This window comes from Garra rufa, chromosome 11 (assembly GCF_049309525.1).
Source record: "Garra rufa chromosome 11, GarRuf1.0, whole genome shotgun sequence".
Classification (NCBI taxonomy): Eukaryota; Metazoa; Chordata; class Actinopteri; order Cypriniformes; family Cyprinidae; genus Garra; species Garra rufa.
Window position 1 is genome coordinate 6,061,736 of NC_133371.1, and position 17,689 is coordinate 6,079,424.

General features: G+C 37.4%; 1 protein-coding gene and 1 pseudogene across 1 annotated transcript in view; both read right to left on the bottom strand.

The window, feature by feature from the left end:
* Positions 1 to 219: 219 nt before the first annotated feature.
* Positions 220 to 8,796, bottom strand: LOC141345886 (sodium- and chloride-dependent GABA transporter 2-like; annotated as a pseudogene).
* A 2,855-nt stretch (positions 8,797 to 11,651) lies between these two features.
* The window catches only part of LOC141346190 (uncharacterized), a 20,070-nt gene continuing 14,032 nt past the window's right edge, over positions 11,652 to 17,689 (bottom strand). The window contains exons 8-15 of the mRNA XM_073851099.1: positions 17,646 to 17,685; positions 17,135 to 17,259; positions 16,891 to 17,003; positions 16,281 to 16,418; positions 12,532 to 12,634; positions 12,332 to 12,432; positions 11,985 to 12,155; positions 11,652 to 11,828 (exon numbers count right to left, since the gene is read on the bottom strand). Coding sequence (XP_073707200.1) covers positions 11,652 to 11,828; positions 11,985 to 12,155; positions 12,332 to 12,432; positions 12,532 to 12,634; positions 16,281 to 16,418; positions 16,891 to 17,003; positions 17,135 to 17,259; positions 17,646 to 17,685 — 968 coding nt within the window. The remainder of the gene's footprint in view (positions 11,829 to 11,984; positions 12,156 to 12,331; positions 12,433 to 12,531; positions 12,635 to 16,280; positions 16,419 to 16,890; positions 17,004 to 17,134; positions 17,260 to 17,645; positions 17,686 to 17,689) is intronic.

Sequence of the window (17,689 nt, forward strand, 5' to 3'; positions counted from 1 at the left end):
CCACTCATCAATTTTCATTTGCCTTTTATTATAAGCACAGAGGTGACTGGACTCCCAAGTGAGACCCCATGTAGTCAGTTGGTGTAACATCGAATGTAAAAAAGGAAAACTAAGACCAACTAAATTAAATGGACAAAAACTGACACAGCTAATACAGAAAGGCTCATTTGAAAAACAAGGCACAGGTGAGAATAAAGAGGAAATGACAATGGGAAACAGGAAACAATTTCTGGCCTTGTTTCTGAAGGTTGCTAACAAATCCTTTATGACTATTTATCAGAATAGTAATACAAGTATTGACTAGAATATAAACATTTTTCTTTCAGTGTCTATTTTCATGTTCCTCCATGTCCGTACTAACTAAGTTGTCCATCTCTGCAGTGAAAACAGTTCTTAATTTCAGCTCTTTGTTTACAGGTGAGAGGAAGCTCTTTATCAGGACTACACAGGTGATGCCAACGCTGTCAAGACACACAAACACAGGGAAACAACAGTTAGGTAGTACTGACTAGATAGATTCTCCTGCTTAGTTGTGTAGATTAGCATTTTTCTTGGCTTTATCTTGGTACATCTCATCAAATGTCAGGGATGAACATGTTGTCCTCCTCACCTGTTTCAGACTCCCTTTCCCAGCAAACAGTTGACCCAGTGCCCATCTAGGCACCAGTACAATGGAGGACAGGGCTAGTAACCAGCCTAATGCAAACGCCCAGTCTGGGTACACATACCAGCGGTTAAACGTGAGGGGCGTGTACTCCACCAGAGAAATGACAAAAGACACCTGAGAATATACAGAAGAGAAGGAGAAAGAGCGAAAAAGGATGCAGAAGGAAAAGGATAGCAAGAACTGAGTTCAACTGAGTTGGTTATAGTTAAGAAATGCCTCATTCACAACCAAATATAATCCACTAAGACAAGACAGGCACAATCAGATGAATGAAATACAAAGACACTCACCAGGGACACAAGAGGAGTCAGGTATTTCCAGCACAGCATGAACATGTAGTTGGGTCGTGACTTTGTCATGTCTTCAATGATGTCAAACATCCTCTCAGCCCCTGCAGTGTGTAGAGGATTTAGCTTTACTGGTTCCCAGCATTGGCACTTAGTTTTGTTGGCTTTATTATGTTACAGTCTGTAGCCTCGGTGTGACTTACCAAAAATCCAACCCATGGTCAGAGACTCAAACACAGACAGGAACAGTACACAAGCTCCATTACAGGCATAGTAATCAAACAACTGGAATACATACATCCCCCCCTGCAGGTCACAATACAACATTACAACCAGAGCCAGATTAAGGTATTGTGGTGGTAATAATATAGAACACAAATAAAGGAATACAAGTGCTCAGACCCTCAATGTTACAGTTCTTGTAATGTTTAGAAGTTTAAATAAGCTTGTTCTTGTACATTTAAACTTGACAATTTTTTTGAAAAATGATTTTTACATTTTTACTTTTCACTGGCATTCATTTTTTTTTGATAACCCATTTACTGGTTTACTGTTCACTGTAACATTAGCCGTTTACACAATATATTTAGTTCTCTTTTTTTTTGCATGATAACTCATTTTGTTAATTTTATTCTCCTCACACTAAACACTCATCTGACCTCTGTAACCATGATGAATTGGCCCAAGAAACAGGTGAGACAGAAGAGCAGGAGGTAACATTCTCGCCGTCCTGGTCTGCGCAGAATCATGGGGAACAGGTCCATCACGGATGTCATGACAGCTTCCATTGCAACAAACTTCAGAGGGAAAGTCATATAGAATAATTTAGGGTGAGTAAACGATGACAGAATTTTCATTGTTGGGTGCACTCTCCCATCAACACACTGAAAGCTGTTTTTCCCGACCAACACCAAAATATCTCAGATGAATTTGAAGCTGCTGTTTTATTTGCTCTCCACAAATTTGAAAATTACTCTGAATAAAATGTTTGCAGTTCATGAAATCTTGTCCGGCCTATGATATTCTTTGGTCTCTGCTTCTTCATACTGTATTTAAATTTACATACACTACACACAATGCACACTACAGAATTTATCTTATGCTAGCTACACTGAAAAGACAGTTCACTTTCAAACTTAGGGACAGTGTGAATGCACTTGTGTGTGGCCAAGTGAAAAATATTGTCTGAGGTAAATGACAGTATGCTACAGATATGGTGTATAGATATTAGGTTGAATATACACTAGATCAGTGTTTCTCAACCCAAAAGTGGGTCGAGGGAACATTTTCAGTGGGTCGCGGAGTGTGTGGTCAAAAAAACAACAAAAGTTTAATTTTTAACTTATTTTGCTTATACCGGACTTTTATTTTGAAATGCGCGTGACAGCTGTTCCGTTTGACGTGAAATTTCATTTAATTATAGCAACAAATATGTCGAAGCGCAAGTAATATTTCTATAATTTGATACATTTTGTTAAATGACAGCAATAAAATAGTTTATTTGTAAGTCTTGGTGATTTTCTTATGATTTATCTATCACTACTTGTGTATGTTAACAAATAAATACAAATTAATTATAATTCCTAAAATTATATTATAGTTCCTAAAAATTTGGGTCGTGGCTTGATGACCATGTAAAAATGTGGGTCCCATGGCCAAACCAGTTGAGAACCACTGCACTAGATTATATGGGGTATGAAGTAGAAAATAAAATGTGGTATGAGCAGTGACTGAAATTTCTCAGGTTTTTAGCTCACCTGTGTATCTAGCCCCAGCAAAATAATCATAATGAAGAAACAAACAGCCCAGAACTGAGGGAGAGGCATCATAGCTACAGCCTGTGGATATGCTATGAACGCTAGTCCTGGACCTGACAGAGACAGAGCAGTCAGATTTTGAGCAATCAGTATTTTTAGTTGCTTTCAATCCGTTTATAACACCACTGGTGTTTTCATGAAATTTCATGAATGTTATATTACCTGATTCTGCCACCTCTGCAATGGGGACGCCATGCTCCTGGGCCATGAAGCCCAAGACTGAGAACACAGCAAAGCCAGCCACAAAACTGGTGCAACTGTTCAGAAGGCAAAGCCACAAGCTGTCCCTGATAGACATTGGTTATACAAACACATGCACATAACGTCATTCATTGTCATTTGCTGGCTGAGCATTGCATGAAGCAGTATATATTTATTTCAAGAACTATGGAGAAAATAATGACAAATGTTTTTGAAACACAAGAGCATGTTAACTAGCACCAACTGAAGAAATAACGCATTGAATTAACAGTGATCACATTTTTAGGTCTTGTCATTTAACATAGTTGTTTATTTAAGCTGTGCATATTTAAATTCAAAATATTTACACACATTTTCATCATTCAAAATTTAGTGGCATTGCACATCCTGGACCTGCAGGAATAGCAGTAGAGTACCAAATGAATGACTTATCAATAAAGTGTATTGCATGAATGACTGGCTATCTGCTGCTTTGGTCTTCATCAACAGCCTCTTGCACCACCTGCTGGTGAACAGCTGACAGCAGATAGAGATCATGCATAGGTACTCTATTGCTATTCCTGCAGGTCCCAGATGTGCAATGACAAATTTTCTGCTGAATTTTAATTACTGAATTTTTAAAGTGAAATAAAATGGACCAAAAATTATACATCATCAGCTGAATACTTCAGAAGTGAATTTTGGAGGGTGAATATGAATTATTGAATTTAAAATGTTTAAAAAGTGTGTAAAATGTTTTGAATTGTAATATTCATAACAGTGTTAAGCCTCAGGACCTAAAATGCATGCCCTGAAAACACAAGACATTTAAATGCAAGCATTGTTAATTCAATGCATTATATTTTCAGTTAGTGCTATTCAACATGTTTTTTTGTTTCAAAGACACTTGTCATTATTTTTCTTCCAGAGAGAACATTTCACTAATATTCACTAATACTAATATTTTTTATTTGTACAATTGTTGACTGATTTGTATGTTTATTCTTTGTTATTTTACTTGAAAGCCCCAATACTTACCTGTAGCAGTTGTTGTTGTATTTATTGTAGCTGGCTAAAACAGTGAGAGCACCTACTGACACACTGTAGGAAAATAAGATCTGAGCTCCAGCCTCTAACCAAACCTACACACAGCAATTTCAATATAATAATACTTTTTAATTAGAATTTACATTTTTAAATGATCAGCTCACTCAAAAATTATAATTAGTCTATGATTTACTCACCCCTAAGCAATTCTAGGTGTATATGACTTTCTTCTTTCAGACAAATACAATCAGCCTTGTAATAAACATTGTCCTGACTCTTCCACGCTTTATAATGGCAGTGGGTGGGTGTTTTTGTTTAACAATCCAAAAGAAATCCAATAAAGCACATCCATCCATAAAAAAGGATTTAAATCATGGGCTAATGTTCATTTTTTTGGTGAACTAACCCTTTGACATTAAAATGTAGTAATGCATTAATTGAATTACAAAAAATGTTATATCACATTGAGATGTTTTCAGGAAATTTAAAAAATAGGTTGAATGTCAATTTTCTATAATATCAATGTCACATTGTGTAGAGGGCAGATGGTGGGGTTACCTGTGGGTCAGAAAGGCGGGCTGGTTCAGGATACAGATAAAACACAACACCCTGCAGAGCTCCAGGAAGAGTCAACCCACGAATCAGCAACACAAGCAGCATCACGTAAGGAAATGTGGCTGTGAAATACACCGCCTACAGGCACAATACAAGATACAATACAAGGAATATTCACATTAATTTGCACATACTTGTTCTCTTCTGCACACCTACACTTAAATTAAAAAACACTAATTTCTTACCAATAAATAAGATTTTTTTTTTTTTAGAATGTAATATGAAGTGATTATTTGCACACCTTGCCAGTAGATTTGACTCCTTTCCAGATGCAGAAATAACATATGATCCACATTGCAATAAGACACAGAAGAATCTCCCAGTTGATTTTACCAATCTCCTCAATCCCTCCAGAGAGAGACAGCACTCTGCGTCTGTAATGAGAGTCAGAAACAACATGCTTTTGTTTTGGTAACACTTTATTTTGATAGTCCGCTTTAGACAGTCTACTAACTGTAAATAATTTTGCAACTATGTGTCTACCAGTCATTAGAATATAGATGGTCTGGATAATATCTGCTAACACCTTGTTTTGAAAGACCCCAATTTGGGGTAATTGAAATACTTCTTCCAAGTAACTAGTAAAGTAACACATTACTGTTTAATTTACAATTTGCGCTGTCTTAACATGATGCTTATTGTACTAAATGTAAAGATGCATTTACTCATCTCACTTGCATCAACAACATATGCTGGTTAGGTATGTTTTGATGCTGGTTTAAACTGGTCCTGGTCCTTTTTCTGGTTTATACTGGTCCTTGACCAGTACATGACCAGCTCAGGACTAGCATAAACCAGCAAAGGACCAGCATAAACCAGCATCAAAACACACCTAACCAGCATTTGCAGTTTTTTTCACAAAGGGCTGTCCATTTGATTAACAATACCCTTTTAGTGTGATTAGTTGTGATTAAAGGGGGTCTGCAAGTGATTTGGAGCGAGTAGCCTCATTCTATGGTCTGCAGAACCCAAGCCTGAAACCAGGCAGCAAGTGGTCTGACAGTTCAGAGAGGCAGATATCTGCATATAGTGTGAAGTATCTGCCACACTTTGGAAACAGGGTGCGAAGGATGAACAAAGCTTCCATCACCCAGTGCTCAAAGGGGAACTAGACTTCTTTTTGGGTGGACCTGCCTTCCTCTGGATGTGAATTGTAGTTCTCTATCTGTGCCAGCCCATGTTAACTCATTGGGGAGAAGGGTGCTAGGATCCTCTTTGGAACATGCCCAACCATCTAATCCTGAAGCTGTCAGTGATATAGATTCATCAGTGTCAGCATTCTCCTCCAATCCACCTAAAAATATCAAACGCACTGATCTTTTTTCTCCTTTGCACTGAAGGAGAAAATTCGGTAACACTTTACAATACGTGTGCACACATGTGCATTAATTTATGTTTAATTAATGCACTGATAATCACAAGTTAATGAAGAACTAAACAATTTATTAATGATTACTACATCAGCAACTAATGAACATTCTATATGATTCATAGATTAAGTAATAAATAAATTGTTATTAATTAAGTGTGTCATAATGTATTAATTCCCTAATAACCAATTTTATTAACTAATAGTGTAAATTCATGTGTTAATTAGCAAAATGGGTTCAAGTCATGCATTTAAACTTCCAGTTGTCTGCTTTAATTGATCATTAGCTATAACTATATTACTTAACAATTAATTAATATTTTTGTGCCCCAGTAAGTAAAGTCATAACATAATGATATCTTTGCAAATCATTAGCTAATGATTAATTAAAGCAGACAACTGGAAGTTTAAATGCATGGCTTCAACACATTAAGGCGCATAACTGACTAATTCTATATCATAACCACAATGACATATTACTTAACAATTAGCTAATAGTTTTGTGCCTCAATAAGTAAAGTCATAACATTATGATATCTCTGCAACTCATTAGCTAATGAGTAATTAAAGCAGACAACTGGAAGTTGAAGTACATAGCTTTGACCATTGTAGTAACTAACACATGAATTTGCACTATTAGTTGATAAAATAAGTTATTAGGGAATTAATACATTATGGCACAATTAACTAATAACAATGTATTGATTACTTAATCTATGAATCATATAGAATGTTCATTAGTTGCTGATGTAGTAATCATTAATAAATTGTTTAGTTCTTCATTAACTTGTGATTATCTGTGCATTAATTAAACATGAATTAATGCTTATTTGTGCACACGTATTGTAAAGTGTTACCGAAAATTCTGATGAACGTAGCAGCTACACGAATGTGAACAAATCAGGCTTCAGTATCAGATTAAAGTAAAGGAATTTACCCCATAAATGTTCAACGCAATGGAAAATACAGTTCAACAGGGAACTGAAAATCCAAAAGAACGCCAAAGAACCAAATGATATAAGAAGTTAATATAATGAATAGATTTGTGCACACTAAAGCGCCCCCCCCCCCCAAAAAAAAAAGTAGTATGTGTGCACTAGACAAGTCAAGTTGCAATACCAAATGGGACCAAAAGGAGATGCCAAAAAAACCTAAGCCATCCTTAGAGGTCATTGCTTATACATACTACAGTACATGGATCCATTCAGAATGATCAAACACAGCAACACAAACAGGACAAATCTAAACATTGTTCTGAATGTGTGTGGAAATATCATCATCATACTAAAACGTGACTGCAAAAATACAATGTACGATCTGTGCATCAAGAGCACTCATACATGGTTTGGTCATCAATATATCTGACTTAAGCATGCTTACTGTATGACTTCTGTACATTAATGCAATCGGAAATTGTAAATAAAGCCGACCACGTTTGCAACCTCAGTCACTGTCCCTGTGTTGGTTTGCAGCAGTTGGTTCCAGCTAGGGAATTAAGTCATATCTATTTTATTATTTTTGTTCCTTTTCATACCCCAAATCACTAGGGGGCGTAACACCAAGGCAGATGAGAAAAAGTAACTCTATAGTAATATAACAAATTACTTTCCGTAAAAAGTAACTAAGTAACAAAATGAGTTACTTTTGGGAGGAGTAACGTAATATTGCAATGCATTACTTTTAAAAGTAACTTTCCCCAACATTGGTTTACAATGTTCTTGTAAAAATCAGTGTAATTATTTACTGCCAGAACTCAGTCGCTGCAGGTGTTGAATTAATCAGCATTGTCCGGTTGAGGGTCAAATTCTTTGCAACTAGATTCACACAGTCATCTAAGAAAAAGAAACCAAGAAAGGGATATTGAGATTTGATATTTAGCATATGCGTTTAATGTTATTTTTACTGATTGGTTGATTTTTATTTCATTACCTGTGTTCCAGGTGTTGTCACAGCTGGCCCATGGCAGTTGGGAGCTGAAAGAGAAGACGAGGTAGAAAAGTGCCCAGGCCAGAATGATGATGTAATACATGCAGCTGTACAGAAGAATGACTTGTCCTGCATAGCCAATACCTGACAAAAGCAAACAGATACAATGACTAAAGGAGAATGGTAACCAGAATTTAAGGATGATTTACCCAGTTTAAATGAATGCTGGTTTTAATTACACCACATGCACTTTGAGTTTTGGTTCTTTCTACTGATTATTTATTAAACCATATGGTTTCTCCCATGAGACTTTTTCTACTGAAACATATTTTCATATATTTCATTTAACAAAGAGAAAAGGAAAAAAAATAAAAATAAATGCAAATATAATTAAATAAATGCCCCGTGATGTGTATAAAACTGCATGACAAAAAGTGTTTCCATGCGATGAGATTAACACAATTTTATTAAACACATTTAATTTTTTTAAATCTTTAATATAGGTGTTTTTTTTTTAGAGATGACTCTTACCCTCAGCTAGTGGACAGAGCCGATGCCAACATGTAATGCCTCCTTCCTGTGTGTACTGTCCCATAGCCGTCTCTAGCAGGAACAAAGGCACCCCACAGGTAAACACAAACACCAGGTAGGGTATGAGGAACGCCCCTGAGAACACACCAGTGCAAAAACACATTATTTAAAAAAGGAATTAAGTGTATTGTGTATTTAGGTTGAAGCTGGTTTCATACCTCCTCCATACTTGTAGCAGAGGTAAGGAAACCTCCACACATTACCCAGACCAACCACATTCCCTGCCACAGCCAGAAGAAACTCTGCTTTACTGCCCCAATACCCTCTCTCCTCTACTTGTCCTTCAATTCTGTTCATTTCACACCGTTTTCACACGTTTCCATTGATGTCTGGGGTGCACCAATTCTCCAGTTGATGTGCTGCATTCTGGTTAGTTTTCTGGTTAGCAGTAGTTTATCCAAATGTGTCAAGCTATTCATTGACTGATCTTCCCCAGCTGAACTGACAAGCGCAGTTGCATGATTTAAGAAACAGAAAGTCACAGGATTAGTCTGAGAAAATGACAATTTTATGTAAGAGGTAGGTAAAATTAGTAAATAATGCAAAATGACTAGATTTATAAACAAGGTTTGATTAATCAATATGTAAAACCTAAAGCCTCCAATCTCCAATCACATACACAGGTATTCTTATAAATCCTCCTTTGTCCAAAAACACACTATGAAGCGCTGTCAAGAGCTTGCCAAACCAACAGGTGGTGATATAACCCTAACTCTAAAACCATGTTGGTCAATCAGAAGCCAAAAAAAAATATAAAAAAAATAAAAATAAACAACACTCCTAAGTCCACACAGAGTTGTGATCTGGTAGCCATCGATGTGCTGACCTGGAGGATGCTGAACTTTTGTTGTGCCAAGTGGGTCCTTTGAGTGTAGACTGGACAGCTGGGACAGATGGGTCTTTATAGGATCCTTTGCAGCCTGACTGTCGTTGAGGAGCCGTGTGTTTCAGTCAGTGTTTGCCAATGTGGAGACACTTGCTGTGCTGCTTTTGGAGCTGCGAGAGTCAGGCAAGGTCCATCACTTCAGAGTTCATGCAACTGGGGGGCAGCCTAATGTCTCCCTCTACGTTGACTTTTGCTATTGTCTCTCTAGATCAGTGGTTTCCAACCCACCAGGTGGCCTCAGTGATACTCCAGGGGGGCCGCAAGATGTTAAAATTTATTTAAGTATTATCCTATAATTGTTTTATTTCATTATATTATAGCTAAAAAATTTTTTATCAAAGCACAGCCTCTCTCTCGCGTTCTGTGATTGATTGCTTCGGACTCGACGCACTGTTAAATACAGACCGAATGGCGGCTCAAAACTTCCAACCACTGCACGCATACTACATCTCGGATACATGCATGAAGCAAATACCGTAGCACTAATGTACTTTACACGATTCGAGTAATAATAACGAACTTGAGCGTAGCTATGTATAACACTTGTGTATGTATGAATCTTACATTAGGCACGCATAAGTCTGCATAGTATTTTTGCGTGAAATTTAAATACATTTGCCTAGTTGTCCAAATAATGTCCTGTGAGTGTTTTATAATAGATACTCACCGATAGAGGAGGATCTGGTGAGGTTCGGTGATTATGAGCATCAGACGCACTCTGATGGAGTTCACTGATATTTGCCGATCCGCCTTCAGATTGATGTGTTTCAACAGATTTAGAATATATTTGCTATATTTTTCATTTATATGTTTATTTTTAATGGATACAAACAGTTCAAATGGAGGTTTAGTGAGTCTTTTGGCATCTCCTTTATTGTCCTCTTTGGAAGGTTGGTTCACTTATTAAGGAAAGTACTCTGATGTCTCTGAAGTAAAAAAATTCAGGAGCTTTAAATCTGTGTATGTATGTGTGTATATATGTATATGTGTGTGTATATATATATATATATATATATATATATATATATATAATTTTAAAAAGTTAGAATTGAGCAGGTTGTCTTAAGGTTATAAAGTATAATTTAAAGTTTGAATTTTGAGTTTTTTTTTAAACATGCAGTGGAAGAATAATAAGGAAAAACAAATGTTCTGCTATCGTCTCTTTGGACAGAAAACTCAGAACAGTGAATCTTCTTTTGTCTCACCATCACAGGCCAAAGACTCAGAGCAAGGAGTCTCTGTTGGAAGGGTACTATTATCCCTTTTTGATACGGAGGAGATTGGAATCTGTAATCTTGGCCATTCCTGGAATTTGATTGGCCAATTGTGTCTGTGGTGACCATGTGTTACCCGCCTTACACCGTGTCTAAATTGGATGCAACAAAATACAATAGAACCTATTATGCTGTCTACACTGGATGTCGCATGACAACAAATCCCTGACAGTAAACTGCTACCGCGTTCTATATATGACATGCTCACACAAGGATTAAATAATTTTACCAAACCTATTTTGAATTATTATCAACATCATGGGGAAGCACAAAGAGTCCAAATATGATAGGAAACTCTTGGGACTATCACTTATTAATTCCATAATATGTTATTAGGACTGCTCCTATGAACTGTTAGCAGTCAATGACCATTAACCTTAACTACTTTGCCTGAGGATGAAGTGAATGTGTTGAAGTTTATGTCTATTCAAGCTCTCCAATCAGCCACTGCTGATGCATCCAGAGATCCTGAGGAATGGAATGGAAGTCCTTTTCTAAACCTTAGGATTGAATTGGTGGTTAGGGTCAACTTGTAGTCCGATGACAAGTCCTCTCTGAGGTTATGTTTATGTTCATTCAGCAAGATCCAAAAACAATGTGGGGCCAAACATCTCCCTCCACACTGGCTGTTAGAGAGAGACCCTGCCATAAACTGGTTCCTGGAATGCCATCCTCGGTCTTCTGTAATGAAATTACTCTTAGATACCAAGAGAGACATCTACATGGAACATTTTTAATGAATAAATAATCACAAAGGTACAAGAAACTTAGGAACAAGACACAAAACAAGACTTAAGACTATGATCAAAAACTAACACCAGCTAGCTCCAAATGGACCAAAACTGACAGGGTTAAATACAGAAAGGTTAATTTGAAAAACAAGGCACAGGTGAGGATAATGAGGAAATGACAATGGGAAACGGGAAACAGTTTCTGAAGGTTGCTAACAAATCCTTCATGGCTAATTATCAGAATAGCAATGAAAATATTGACTACAAATATAAACATTTTTCTTTCAAAATCTTTTCTTTCTTTCCATTTTCATGTTCATCTGTGTCCGTCCTAACTAAGTCTTCCATTTCTGTGGTTAAAACAGTTTCTTTCATTTCAGCTCTTTGTTTACAGGTGAGAGAAAGCTCTTTATCAGGACTACACAGGTGATGCCAACGCTGTCAAGACACACAAACACAGGGAAACAACAGTTAGGTAGTACTGAAACTTGACTAGATAGATTCTCCTGCTTAGTTGTGTAGATTAGCATTTTTCTTGGCTTTATCTTGGTACATCTCATCAAATGTCAGGGATGAACATGTTGTCCTCCTCACCTGTTTCAGACTCCCTTTCCCAGCAAACAGTTGACCCAGTGCCCATCCAGGCACCAGTACAATGGAGGACAGGGCTAGTAACCAGCCTAATGCATACGCCCAGTCTGGGTACACATACCAGCGGTTAAACGTGAGGGGCGTGTACTCCACCAGAGAAATGACAAAAGACACCTGAGAATGGACAGAAGAGAAGGAGAAAGAGCGAAAAAGGATGCGGAAGGAAAAGGATAGCAAGAACTGAGTTCAACTGAGTTGGTTATAGTTAAGAAATGCCTCATTCACAACCAAATATAATCCACTAAGACAAGACAGGCACAATCAGATGAATGAAATACAAAGACACTCACCAGGGACACAAGAGGAGTCAGGTATTTCCAGCACAGCATGAACATGTAGTTGGGTCGTGACTTTGTCATGTCTTCAATGATGTCAAACATCCTCTCAGCCCCTGTGGTGTGTAGAGGATTTAGCTTTACTGGTTCCCAGCATTGGCACTGAGTTTTGTTGGCTTTATTATGTTACAGTCTGTAGCCTCGGTGTGACTTACCAAAAATCCAACCCATGGCCAGGGATTCAAACACAGACAGGAACAGTACACAAGCTCCATTACAGGCATAGTAATCAAACAACTGGAATACATACATCCCCCCCTGCAGGTCACAATACAACATTACAACCAGGGCCATATTAAAGGGTTACTCCACCCCAAAATGAAAATTGTCATTACAGGTGCTGGTCATATAATTAGAATATCTTTAAAATGTTGATTTATTTCACTAATTCCTTTCAAGAAGTGAAACTTGTATAATGTATACATTCATTCCACACAGAATGTATATATCAAGTGTTTTTTTTTCTTTTAATTTTGATGATTATAACTGACAACTGAAGAAAACCCCAATTCAGTATCTCAGAAAATTAGAATATTACTTAAGACCAATGAAAAGTATGAGCATGTACAGCACTCAATACTTAGTTGGGGCTCCTTTTGCCTGAATTACTGCAGCAATGCGGCGTGGCATGGAGTCGATCAGTCTGTGGCACTGCTCAGGTGTTATGAGGTTGCTCTGATAGTGGCCTTCAGCTATTCTACATTGTTGGATCTGGCATATTGCATCTTCCTCTTCACAATACTTCATAGATTTTCTATGGGGTTAAGGTCAGGCGAGTTTGCTGGCCAATAAAGAACAGGGATACCATGGTCCTTAAACCAGGTACTGGTAACTTTGGGACTGTGTGCAGGTGCCAAGTCCTGTTGCAAAATGAAATCTGCATCTCCATAAAGTTGGTCTGCAGCAGGAAGCATGAAGTGCTCTAAAACGTCCTGGTATACAGCTGCGTTGACCTTGGACCTCAGAAAACACAAGTGGACCAACACCAGCAGATGACACTGCACCCCAAACCATCACGGACTGTGGAAACTTTACACTGGACCTCAAGCAACTTGGATTCTGTGCCTCTCCTCTCTTCCTCCAGACTCTGGGACCCTGATTTCTAAAGGAAATGCAAAATTTACTTTCATCAGAAAACATAACTTTGGGCCATTCAGCAGCAGTCCAGCCCTTTTTGTCTTTAGCCCAGGCAAGTCGCTTCTGATGCTGTCTGTTGTTCAAGAGTGGCTTGACACAAGGAATGCGACAGCTGAAACCCATGTCTTGCATACGTCTGTGCGTAGTGGTTCTTGTAGCACCCAGCTGCAGTCCATTCTTTAAGAAATCTCCCCCACATTTTGAATGGGTTTTGTTTCACAGTTCTCTCCAGGGTGAGGTTATCCCTAATGCTTGTACACTTTTTTTCTACCACATCTTTTCCTTCCCTTTGCCTCTCTATTAATGTGCTTGGACACAGAGCTCTGTGAACAGCCAGCCTCTTTTGCAATGAGGCTCCTCTTAAACATTCGGAGAACACGTAAATGGAACAGGCTAGCAAGTGCACGTTATTGCGTCATTACGTCAGTGAAAAGGTCCGCTTTCAGCGCTGAAAAATGGAAGTGCAAACATTACTGGGTTCGGCTAACAATTGTGAAATGACAGGTCTGGTTCAGTTAGCCATCAATAATGTAATTTGTATAATTTATAATATCAATACGTTAGTAACCCTCTGGGCCTCTTCGGTCATTTTTGACCGAAACATTTTATGTTTTGAATTTTTAAAAATCGTAGCTTCATCAGAATGAGATGACACTTGGTGACTTTTGTTGCATTAGCTATGTGAGTACAAAAAAAAAAATCAGTGACATGATTCGGATATGTTAAAGGGTCAAAAAAAAAATTAGTCACACTTGGCTCCTTCGCGGTCAAAAATGACCGACATAGGAAATGAATGGGAAATATGAAAAAATGTGATAATTCAGATAATCTTTTGGTAATACAAGCTACAAATCAGCCACTGTGCTGAAAAGAAGTGTTCAGCAAGCAAGGACTGACACTCTAAAATAACAAAAGTACAGAACTGACACACACACGCACACACACACACACGCACACACACACACGCGCACACACACACACGCGCACACACACACACGCGCACACACACACACACACACACACACACACACACACACACACACACACACACACACACACACACACACAGAAAAATGCAAAACCTGATATTTATCCAATCAAAAAAAATCTAAACCTTGCCAAAAGTAATCTTTTAGAATGTCTGAATATATTTCTAAATGCAAAGCCTATTAAAATGAAGAAACAGTAAAAAAACAAAAAAAACAATAGGAATCCCAAAGCCCCTGTATATATGTATATAGGGAGATACAGGAGTTTACATGGCATTACACAAGTTTTTATTTTTATGCCACTAGATGGTGCAATTTTCACTTAAAAAAATGGATTTTAAATGCTTTTACTCTATTTTAATGTGAAATGTTGTATTTATTGAAAAATAATAAATACATAATTAAATTAAAAAATATAATATAAAATATAATTCTAGTGGGGAAAAAAATGCTCATTAAAACTGTATAAATATTGCATAGATTCATAAAAAATGCTCAAAATTCTAAATAATAATTACAAAATATTATTGAACAAAAATGTATTTAATTGATTTTCCTGAAGAAAAAAAAAAGTTACTTTTTAAGGCTTCGGTCACTTTTGACCGCGAGGGAGCCAAGTGTGACCCCTTAATGAGGAGGCCCAGAGGGGTAATCTGTACTTTTTAATACAAAAATGTTTTTTAAGTAATTTGTAATTTGTAAATATATACTTACATTTGAAAGCATATTGCCCCGTTGGCGCTCCGACTCCGCTAACGTCCGATATTTTGTATTTTTGAACAAGATAGCAAAGCTGCGCACATAGGATAGTGTGTGATTATAGAGCGTGAAGAGCATGAAGGCTACACTTATGCATCCTTTCCTGTGTATGGGATATTTTTCGAACGAAGGATGCAGTCCTTGGTTGAAATTCAGAGGATCCTCGACATTGGAACAGTCCTTCGACGGATGTCGATGACATAGCATCCTCGAAATTCTGGCTTCCGAAGATCCTTCCTTAACATTGAGAAACGCCTTGCGAGACCATTTAACGGCCTTTGCAGGTGTTTTGATTTAATAAGCTGATTAGAGTGTGGCACCAGGTGTCTTCAATACTGAACCTTTTCACAATATTCAAATTTTCTGAGATACTGAATTGGAGTTTTCTCGGTCAGCTGCGTCAGTCAAGTCAAAGTATAAACGACATAAACAGTGTATCTGTGTGATGCAGCGGAATGAAAACAGCGTACGCTGTTTGTGTTGAGTTGATATGCACCAAAATGATGCTAGGGTGACGCAATTAAGGAAGTCCTACGGCTGAGAGAGACGCTGCTCGCATGAAAACCGCTTCAGTGTTCTCAGTTATAGTAACGCGCATTTTATTGTCAGTAACGGTAACGGCATTGTAATGGGGGAAACAGTAATTCGTTTGATTACTCGTTACTGAAAAAAAGTATCGGCGTTAGTAAAGCAGTTTATTTATAGCGCAGTTATTCCCATCACTGGTTATTAATGACAAAATTTTCATTTTGGGGTGGAGTAACTCATTTTGGTAGTTTGGTGGCAATAATGTAAAATGCAAATAAAGAAATAAAATTGCCCAAACCCTCAATCTATACTGGACAACATGTTTTTCACTTTAGCATTAAGCTTTTATAGGTTCAGTTAATTTTTTTGTTTGATAACTTATTTATTGGTTTACTGTCCACTGTAACATAAGGATTAATGCTGTTTTTTTTGCATGATAACTAATTTTTCTGAATTTCACTCTTCTCACACCAAACACAGTCTCATCTGACCTCTGTAACCATGATGAATTGGCCCAAAAAGCAGGTGAGACAGAGGAGCAGGAGGAAAATTTCTCGCCGTCCTGGTCTGCGCAGAATCATGGGGAACAGGTCCATCACTGATGTCATGATGGCTTCTAATGAAACAAACTTCAGAGGGAAAGTCATATAGAATAATTTAGGGTGAGTAAATGATGACAGGATTATCATTGTTGGGTGCACTATCCCATCAGCACACACAGAACTGTTTTTTCAACTAATACTAAAAGATCCCAGATGAATTTGAAGCTGCTGTTGTATTTACTCTCCACAAATCTGAAAATGACTGTAAATAAAATGTTTGTAGTTCATGAACCCTTCTTCATACTTTATTTAAATTTACATACACTACACACACTGCACACTACAAAATGTATGCTAGCTACCCCGAAAAGACAGTTCACTTTCAAGGTTAGGGACAGTGTGAATTCACTTGAAAAATATTGTCTGAGGTAACTGACAGTATGCCACAGATATGGTGTATAGATATTAGGTTGAATACACACTAGATTATATGGGGTATGAAGTAGAAAATAAAATGTGGTATGAGCAGTGACTGAATTTTCTCAGGTTTTTAGCTCACCTGTGTATCTAGCCCCAGCAAAATAATCATAATGAAGAAACAAACAGCCCAGAACTGAGGGAGAGGCATCATAGCTACAGCCTGTGGATATGCTATGAACGCTAGTCCTGGACCTGACAGAGACAGAGCAAGCAGTCAGTATTCTTAATTATAGTATGGTCTCTGTTTGCATTATTTCATTATGCTTTCAATCCTCTTATAAGACCTCTAGTGTTTTCATGAAATTTCATGAATGTTATATTACCTGATTCTGCCACCTCTGCAATGGGGACGCCCTGCTCTTGGGCCATGAAGCCCAAGACTGAGAACACAGCAAAACCAGCCACAAAACTGGTGCAACTGTTCAGAAGACAAAGCCACAAGCTGTCCCTGATAGACATTGATTATAAAAACACATGCACATAACGTCATTCATTGTCTAGCATTTGCTGGCTGAGCATTGCATGAAGCACATTTATTTCAAGAGCTATGGAGAATTTAATTGAAATTTTCAGAGCTAAAAAAAAAATAAAAAAATAAAAAAAAACTTTGTTAAATTTCAGGACCTAATAATGCAAGCCCTGAAAATACAATGCATTAAAATGCAATCACTGAATGCATTATATTTTCAGTTAGTGCCATAACGATAGTTGTCATTATTTTTCTTTCATAAAGAACATTTCATTAATAGAACAAAACAAATAGTTAATTCTTTGTCTGTACAATTGTTGACTCCTATGTTTATTCTTTATTTTATTGAAAGCCTCAGTACTAACCTGTAGCAGTTGTTGTTGTATTTATTGTAGCTGGCTAAAACAGT